A 10,000-nucleotide genomic window follows, 5' to 3' on the forward strand; every position below is an offset into this window, starting at 1 on the left:
ATTTTCCCTTCACGTTGATTGTGATGTTCTTAATGATAATGACGGTGGTGATGTCTTACTGTTTTATGGCGTCTATGACGATCATATTCCTGATGATAATTGTTTGTAATATTGATGGATATTAATCTGATGGTCAGCGTATTCCCGCGACGGTACGTAGAAGGAAACAGACATACGACACGAGACGCAAATCTTTATATTCACGACGCCAACCTGCCTTGGCGAACAATCCATTTGATTCCTCGCTTTTCACGCTCAAACCCCTAAGCACACGCTTTCACGTCATTCCTGTCATGTTGATGTGGTTATGGCATTAGCTCAGGAGGAAAAACAAAATATCTTTTGTTAACGAAAATTATTCTACGGCAAAATGCCAGTTCATCTTGTTTTTATAAAGCACCTTCAGCATGTTGCTATGCATATATATATATATATATATATATATATATATATATATATATATATATATATATATATATATATATATATAGATAGATAGATAGATAGATAGATAGATAGATAGATAGATAGATATACGTATATGCATATATATACGTATGTATGTATATGTATTTGTAAATGTTATGTTTGTTTGCTTGACCTTACTTAAATACAAATGTATTTCTTTTTTATGTCTGATCGTCGTAGTTTTGCAGTCAGTATTACCACAATAACTTCATGATTTGTTCATACTTATGAACAATAAAAAACACTTAATGTCTTCTTGGCTTTCAAGATTACAATAGGTGAGAGTTTCTGTTAACAGTCTGTTTACCCGCACGATTCCTTTCTCATGAGCTTGTTTTATTCTCGTTGGTACACATTCATCGTTCTGCATTTCCGTTTCCTTTTGGTTTGCCTTCCGAAAACGGGGAAGTTAAGTCCAGTTTCTCTCTCCCTTTTCAGGACGGACTCCCCTGCACGAAGCTTCCTCCAGCGGGCAGGAAGGAGTGGCTGAAATCCTGACCGCCAATGGGGCGGACCTGAACGCCAAGACCGACGACGGTGAGACAGTTTCTGAGACGAAGGACGCAGCTAGTCCTGGTCCCATCATTCTCTCCTTCCTTTTCATCTACTCTTTTCACAGCGCTGGTACTGAATGGCACTTCGATGGCTGCTCGAAGCAGCAGGATCTCCTGGCATTGTTTATTTATTTTCACTATTAAGATGATTATTATTTGTATTATCAATTATATTACCCTTTTCTTTGTTCATTTATTTAACTATTTATTATTTCATTTTACTTAATTTCGATGATAAGTATGTAAGTGTCCTATCCCTATCCTACATAGGGATAGGATGGAGGTAGGATGGGCGAGGGGAATGGAGGTGGCCGACGAGAGAAAGGAGTGGTAGAGGCATAATTAGAAGTAGAGGGAGATGAAGACGAACAAAGGAGTTTAAGAGAGCAGTTTCACGACTTTTTTCCATATATCTTTAAGTTGCTTTTCTCAACAATGGCTGAACAGAAGAACGACTCCGGAAGTAGGCCAAATAATCATTTATTACTGCCATTGTATCCTTACAATAACAATCTAGGCTTATTAATCAATCAATTAACATAGTTATTATAATTTTCTAAATTGTAATAATGAGTATTTGCTGTGGTTTCATTGAAATTCCATCTTATGATTACTACTGTTACTATGATATATTGCTATCATCTTCATCACCAAACCCATCAGTATCACCTCCCTTCTCATCATTATCATTATCAGTAGTACAAGTTCTGTAGTTCAATGTAACAATCTGTAGGAAATGCTTCATATTTCTGAAGGAGTAATATTTCATTTTTTTTTTTTTTAAGAATCGCATCCATTGTCATATTCTAACTGATATAACTCGATATGCAGTTAGTTGACTGTAAGAGAAAGAAAGGAAGACGGCCTTTAATATTGCACGAGTCCTTATGTTTAGAACTATTTCCCTCTGTCTCATTTCTCACTCTTCCTCCCTCGTATCCCTTTCCCCTCCACCCTCGCCTCGCTTTCCCCTTTTCCTCGCATTGTCCGCAACCTTCCTTTTTATTTCCTTCTTCCTTGCCTCTCCCTTCTCCAGTCCCTCTCCCCCTCAACCCTGCCTCCCCCCCTTTTCAGTCATGTTACTGCTTAACCCTCCATGATTATCAACATAATAATAAATCTAATAATAAGAACAATTACTATTTTTATTGTTATCAGTATTATTATTATCAGTCTCTTCATTGCATACATTTTGATTACCATGGTTGTTAATAGAAATATATGATGATTATATTAGTACTTATTGTATTCATAATAGTTGCTGATATCATTATTTTTATCTTGTTGCTAGATTACCACTACTACTAAGAGATTACTTTCATAAATATTTGCATAGGCATCGCATAACATAGACATATTTGCTGACCTTTTGAAACCCTTTCGCTTAAGATTCCTAACCCTTCAGATTTACTGCAGTCATTAATGCTGTTGTAATTTGAGGGAAGGATAATCATAACCAAAACATATCCAAGAAAAATGATAATTTCAATGGATATCAACTCTTTTCATTCATCAGTAGATTTTTATATAAGTTATTATGGCTAATAAGGTATTGAATACGTCTATTTTCCACTTTTTTTACTCATCCGTTAATGGCAAGACATTTCTACTGATTTCGTTATTTTTCGATGGCATTTAGACACACGAGCTTCATTCTCGATGAGGCCAGGTATATATATATATATATATATATATATATATATATATATATATATATATATATATATATAGAGAGAGAGAGAGAGAGAGAGAGAGAGAGAGAGAGAGAGAGAGAGAGAGAGAGAGAGAAAGAGAGAGAGAGCGAGAGAGAGAAAGAGAGAATATTAATGAAAGAAAGACACTGTTGATGCTGCATTCAAAGGACAGTGCTTTGTTGAATAACAATGTTCTTTAACGGGGAGGGGGGGGGGAGGGAGGAAGTTGCTTCCCCTAATAAACTCAGGATAATCCTACACAGGACTGAGTGTGACCGCCCTTTCAAAGGCCCGGTCACACTAGTCTATTCAGACCTGGGATTCCGTTACAGAGCGGAATCATTCCAGCGCTGTGTCAGTCTTTCATTCCTGGCCAGAACAGGAGAGAGATTTCCGGAAAAGATATAATTACTTGGAAGCGCTGGAAAGATTCCGCTCTGTAATGGGATTCCTGGTCAGAATAGACTAGTGTGACCGGGCCTTTGAAAGGGCGGTTACACTCGGTCCTGGGTAGGATTACCCTGAGTTTATTAGGGGAGGAGGAAGATAAGGCAACTCCTTCCTCCCTCCCCCCCCCTCCCCCTTAAAGAACATTGTTATTCAATAAAGCACCGTCCTTTGAATGCAGCATCAGCAGTATCTTTCCTTCATTAATCTCTCTCTCTCTCTCTCTCTCTCTCTCTCTCTCTCTCTCTCTCTCTCTCTCTCTCTCTCTCTCTCTCTCTCTCTCTCTCTCTCTCTATATATATATATATATATATATATATATATATATATATATATATATATATATATATATATGCATATAGATGCCTGGCCTAGCATCTGGTCAGAGAGGACCTTATTTTTGCTCATTTCGTCTCACAGTGAACAAAAATAATGAAAATAAAAGCAACTCACAAAATCCATAACTGATCAAACATTGTATCCCAAAGGGCATCAAAGTACTACCTACTTACTACTACTTACTACTTACTACTTACTACTTATTACTTATTATTATTATTACTTATTACTTATTATTACTTATTATTATTATTATTATTACTTATTATTATTATTATTATTATTATTATTACTTATTATTATTATTATTATTATTACTTATTACTTACTACTACTTACTACTTACCAAGACTATACATACATATATACATATATGTGTAAGGGTGTGTGTCCTGCATATACGAACATTATATATGAGCACAAACAAAAACGAGTCTGCTTGTGTTTGTGTGTGTGTGTGTTTGGTTGTGTGTGTGTGTGTGTGTGTTTGGTTGTGTGTGTGTGTGTGTGTGTGTTTGGTTGTGTGTGTGTGTGTGTATTTGGTTATGTGTGTGTATTTGGTTGTGTGTGTGTATTTGGTTGTGTGTGTTTTTGGTTGTGTGTGTTTTTGGTTGTGTGTGTGTGTATTTGGTTGTGTGTGTGTGTGTATTTGGTTGTGTGTGTATTTGGTTGTGTGTGTGTGTGTGTGTGTGTGTGTATTTGGTTGTGTATGTGTGTATTTGGTTGTGTGTGTGTGTATTCGGTTGTGTGTGTGGTTGTGTGTGTGTGTGTATTAGGTTGTGTGTGTGTGTGCGTATTTAGTTGTGTTTGTGTGTGTATTTGGTTGTGTGTGTGTGTGTATTTGGTTGTGTGTGTGAGTGTATTTGGTTGTGTGAGTGTGTTTGTGTGTTTGGTTGTGTGTGTGTGTGTGTATTAGGTTGTGTCTGTGTGTGTATTTGGTTGTGTTTGTGTGTGTATTTGGTTGTGTGTGTGTGTGTGTGCGTTTGTGTGTACGTAGAAATATATATATATATATATATATATATATATATATATATATATATATATATATATATATATATATATATATATATATATATATATATATGTATGTGTGTGTGTGTGTGTGTGTGTGTGTGTGTGCGTGTGTGTGTGTGTGTGTGCGCGCAGGTAGTCTTGGGAAAGGCAAAGGCCAAGGGAGTAAACCCCTACAGAAAATCCGGAGTGGAGCCCCTCAGGCGGTTTGATGTTGAATTCCATCATCTATCCGACTGCTCCTGCGGTCCAGTTGTGGTTGAGACGTTATGCCCTGCATCCCTCTTGACTATAGCAGCTTGGATTGAAAGGCGGGTCGTGGTGCTCGGGCAACCCACGGCCTCCACGCATCCTTCGCCCAGGGTTCAGTGACACCGTTCACTGACTCCACTGGCGACGGTGGCAGGTGTAAGATAACACTAGGATCTGCTAGTCACAGACTTGCACTCAGGCGACCAGGGCAGGATGGTCGTTCTCTACTCACCTGGGGCAAGGTAGTGTTCGGCAGCCACTATGGTGACAGACAGCAGTGCTCCCTCCTCAGAGGGAAGGGTCTAGAAAAGGTGACCTAAAGAAAGCTTGCCTCATACTCCATCCTGTAGGCATACCGCAGCTGACTGGACATCTAGAAATGTGGTCGAAACAAAGAACATCACAGGATGGAATATCTACCTACAAGTGCCATTTATGTGTTGGAGTTTGGAACATCAGGACTCTCATGGACAACAAGAACAGCAACAGACCAAAGCGACGAACAGCACTCGTGGGACTAGAACTTCAGCGATACAACAATGATATTGCTGTTCTCAGTGAAACACGCCTGGCAGACTCTGGCAAAATCACAGTGATAGGAGCTGGATATACCTTTTTCTATTCAGAAAAGACATGAGGAATGCAGAGAAGCAGGAGTTGGCTTTGACATACGTACCTTTGTGAAAAAAACTAGTTTTTACCAAAGGGAACCTGTGATCGTCTGACAGCGATGAGACTGCCCCTCAAAGGAAAAAAGCACCTAACACCCATCAGTGCGTATGCCCCCACTATGTCGTACACCCATGAGCAGAAGTTGTTCTGCCAGGACCTTTCAAACTTGTTACACGCTGCTCCAAAAGGTGACAAGCTCCTGTTGCTTGGGGACGTTAATGCTCGTGTGGGCAAAGACTTCGTGTCATGGCCAGAGGTCATTGGACGACTTGGAGTGGGCCAGGAGAACTCTAATGGCCAGTTGCTTCTTATGCTTTGTGCTGACCATGGTCTGACCATCACCAACACCCTGTTCCAGCTACCACACATCCACAAGGCACCCTCGTTCCAGACTCTGGCACCTGATCGACTACGTGGTTACTAGGCGCCATGACATTCAAGATGTACAAATTACGAGGGTAATGAGAGGAGCAGACTATTGTACTGACCACTACTGCTGAGGAGCAGGCTCTCCTCATCCATCGCCAGCAGGCACAGACATCAAAAAGTTTAATGTCCAGAGACTCATTGACCCTGAAACCAAGGAAGCCCTTGTAACCAACCTAGCAGACCGGCTTTGTAGCTTTCCAGCTGAAGAAGATCCAGAGGCAGCTTGGGCCAACTTCAGGAACACAGTTTACGACTCAGCCAAACTGACACTTGGACACCCGAAGAGGAAACACCAAGACTAGTTTGACAGCAAGAACACAGAGATTACCAGCCTGCTCAAACAGAAGCAAGAAGCCTACAACAGCTGGCTCAATGACAAGGAGTCAACATCTAAGCATAATCACTTCAGAAGCAAGGTCCAGACTGCCATACGACAGATGAAGGACAAGTGGTGGGTGGCCAAGGCTGCATAGTTACAACAGTATGTAGACGAGCACAACTCTAAGAAGTTCTTTGATAGTTTGGAGACTGTGTATGGACCCTCTTCCAATGCCATTGGCACCTGTTCGATAAGCTGATGGCACTCTGTTCATTAAGAAGAGTGACATCGTACAGCGGTGGTGTGACCACTTCAGTCAGTTCCTGAACAGACCATCCCAGATAGACCAGCAAGCAATCCTGAACATGGCTTAACGTCTGGTCCTGACATCACTTGATTACCCTCCGACACTGGAGGAAACCCGGAAAGCAATCAAGCAACTCCAGATAGGCTATGGCAGTCAAGCTCACTGAGCTGATGCAGCAGTTTTGGGAGGCAGGATCAGTGCCTCAGGACTTCATGGACAACATCATTCACCTGCACAAGAATATAGGCGACAGAGCATCATGTGACATCTCACTGTTGAGCACTGCAGGGAAGACCGTGTCTCACATCATCCTGAATCGCATCCTTCACCACTTGCTGGACGATGTTGTCTCAGAGAGCCAGTGTGGCTTCAGGAGCGACAGGGGAACAATTGGCATGATGTTTGCTCTCCGCCAACTGCAAGAGAAGTGCCAGAATCCATACGTCTGTTCGTTGACCTAACGAAGGCCTTTGACATCGTCAGTAGTGAGGGTCTGTGGTCCATACTCTCCAAACTTGGCTGTCCATCAAAGTTCATCAAGATCATCAGATCATTCCATGACCGTATGATGGCCCATGTAGTGGAAAATGGATTTGTGTCAAACCCTTTCTCAGTGTCAATGGAGTGAAACAAGGCTATGTCTTGGCGCCAACTCCGTTCAGCCTCATGCTCGCCACTATGCTGTTCTCTGCACTGTCCAACACCGATGTAGGAATCACTATCCGCTACAGATATGATGGCCACTTCTTTGACTTGAGGCGTGTGAAGGCCAGAACCAAAGTAGAGTGTAGGGAGAACTCAATATCATGCTTCACACCAAGCTGGCAGTCTATAGAGCAGTTGTTACCACTTCCCTGCTCTATGGTTGTGAAACCTGGATGCTGTATAGGAAACAACTGAGAGCTCTGGATCAGTTTCATATCCGATACCTGCACAAGATCATGGGCGAAAGAATCTCCAACACAGAAGGACTTCGCAGAGCTGACATGCCTGGCATCAAGGCGCTCATCACGAAAGCACAGTTGAGGTGGGTTGGGCATGTGATATGGATGAACGACTCGCACCTTCCAAGGATGGTCTTCTTCTCTGAACTGGCCTCTGATGCAAGAAACATCGGACGGCGACTCAAGCGCTTCAAAGACTGCTTGAAAACTTCCCTTGTAGCCTGTGGTATCCCATTTCAGGGCTGGGGAACTCTTGCCTCTGACCGCAGTGCCTGGCGTCTGGCTGTCCACAAAAGGGAGTCAATGCCTTAGAAAAAAGCGCTTTCAAAACCTAGACCAGAAGCGCCAAGCTCGCAAGGAGAGGAGACCGGTCCCGCAAACTACTGTAGCATGTCTTGAGTGTGGACGCATCTGTGCCTCAAATTTTGGCTTGTGATCCCATATGAAGCGTCAATGACGTCTTCATCGCTTGCGATGTACTTCCTATAAATATATATATATATATATATATATATATATATATATATATATATATATATATATATATATATATATATATATATATATATATATATGTATATGTATACATATATATATGTATGTATGTATGTATATGATATATATATATATATATATATATATATATATATATATATATATATATATATATATATATATATATATATATATATATATGCGTGTGTGTGTGTAAGCATCTCCAGACACATATATACATACATACACACATCCGTATATCAATCTCTCTCTCTCTCTCTCTCTCTCTCTCTCTCTCTCTCTCTATATATATATATATATATATATATATATATATATATATATATATATATATATATATATATATACATACATATATATATACACCACACACGCATATATATAATGTATATGTATATATGAACGTAGGTGTCTGGGCGTGCTTTTGTGTTTGTATGTCAGTTTATATGTCTGTATATCTATATCTATACCCATATACTATGTATCTAGTTTTTCCTATTTGTTCCGCATTCCTCGTTCTGCATTTTCTTTCCCTAATGGCCTGTCTTCCGCAAGTGGAAACATTATCTTTCTCCCTTTTCCAGGAAGCACTCCTTTGTACCTGGCGTCTCTCAATGGCCACGTCGCCGTCGTTGAAACCCTGGCCCGCAAGGGGGCGGACCTCGACGAGAAGAAGAGTGAAGGTAAGTTTTCATATGTGTGGAGCATCACGTTTACCCGACCTCGTAATAATTCTTTTTCAACTAAAGTGAATTTGCTTCGGCTCTTACTCTGATACCAAAGGGATGGATTTCAGCAGTTGGGTTTTAAGTTAAAAGGCGAAACTCTGTTCTGTAATGTATAAATCGTTGGTTCTGTGCCCAACGTGTCATTGATTAAGTCGTTATAGATGGGCTACACTGTCATTACATCCTGTTCTCTAGAATTTCCCTAAATTTTGGTGCACTTTGAATACCATTCCTTGTGTCCCTATAGCTGCAAGAAGTTCCCCTAATCACTTTTTGAAATTGTCTTCTGAACACTAACACCACAAAGCTCATTCAGGAACACAATTGAATTTTTTTTTTTTTTTTGCTTTTCATGGTCTATCTTTCTTCCGGAATAGGAAAGTAAACACGTTTCTCCCCTTTCCAGGATTCGCTCCCCTGCACAGAGCCGCTCAGTATGGACACGTGGAAGTCATCAAGCTCCTGGCCACCAAGGGAGCGGACCTGAACGTAAAGAACATATGGGGTGAGGCAATTTCAGGGACGAAGGACGCGATTTCCCTTTTCGTTCCTTCTTTCTTCCCTCTCTTTCTCTTACTTAATTTTTAAGCACCAGTATTCAGTCATTTTGATAGCTTATAGTAGAATTCTGCATCATTGCTAATTTGTCTTTATCATTGTGGTAATTACTGTTTCTATTATAATTTCCATTACCTATTTGTATTTCTGGTTGTTTTGTTTGTACTTTTCGCAAAAAAAACAACAACTATATTTCCATTCTTTACTTTATCATCACTAATCTTTTAATTATGATGATAATTGTGCTTCAGTTATATTATAATCGGGTGGGATGAGGATAAGATACTGTTATAGGCAAGGGCGAGGGAGATAGAGGCAGGATGACGATCGAAAGGGTCAAGCTAACACCTACAGCATTACTGACAATATCAAGTGATGAAAATCATGATAAATGTATCACATTGATATTATGAAGAGTATCATTTATTTCACAGTAGATTAATAATAATTACTCTGCATCCTAGACCGCTAACTGAAGTGCCATTACTCGTACAACACTAGCCATGGAATCGAGAACATTCCAGCTCATGCCATGCACCGGGCCACCACTATATGCCTAGATGGACCACCTATACAATAATAAGGCACATTAATAACGAAATCAGTTCCTTCGTCACACAGAGCCTAAAGCCAATTAATCCCAATCAACATTTGAAGTGTATTTATGTAGAACACTCAGTGGCAATCGCCATTATTAGGAGGCCGATCCAGGTATGCACAAAGGAACCTTACGACCAAGTTCACAAGACGGTGTAACAC

General features: G+C 40.3%; 1 protein-coding gene across 6 annotated transcripts in view; it reads left to right on the forward strand.

The window, feature by feature from the left end:
• LOC113800490 (putative ankyrin repeat protein RF_0381) overlaps positions 1–10,000 on the forward strand; it is a 39,056-nt gene that overhangs the window by 11,823 nt on the left and 17,233 nt on the right. For all 6 annotated transcript variants that reach the window (XM_070115594.1, XM_070115595.1, XM_070115598.1 and 3 more), the window contains 3 exons: positions 907–1,005; positions 8,540–8,638; positions 9,090–9,188. In XM_070115594.1, coding sequence (XP_069971695.1) covers positions 907–1,005; positions 8,540–8,638; positions 9,090–9,188 — 297 coding nt within the window. The remainder of the gene's footprint in view (positions 1–906; positions 1,006–8,539; positions 8,639–9,089; positions 9,189–10,000) is intronic.

This window comes from Penaeus vannamei, chromosome 37 (assembly GCF_042767895.1).
Source record: "Penaeus vannamei isolate JL-2024 chromosome 37, ASM4276789v1, whole genome shotgun sequence".
Lineage (NCBI taxonomy): Eukaryota > Metazoa > Arthropoda > Malacostraca > Decapoda > Penaeidae > Penaeus > Penaeus vannamei.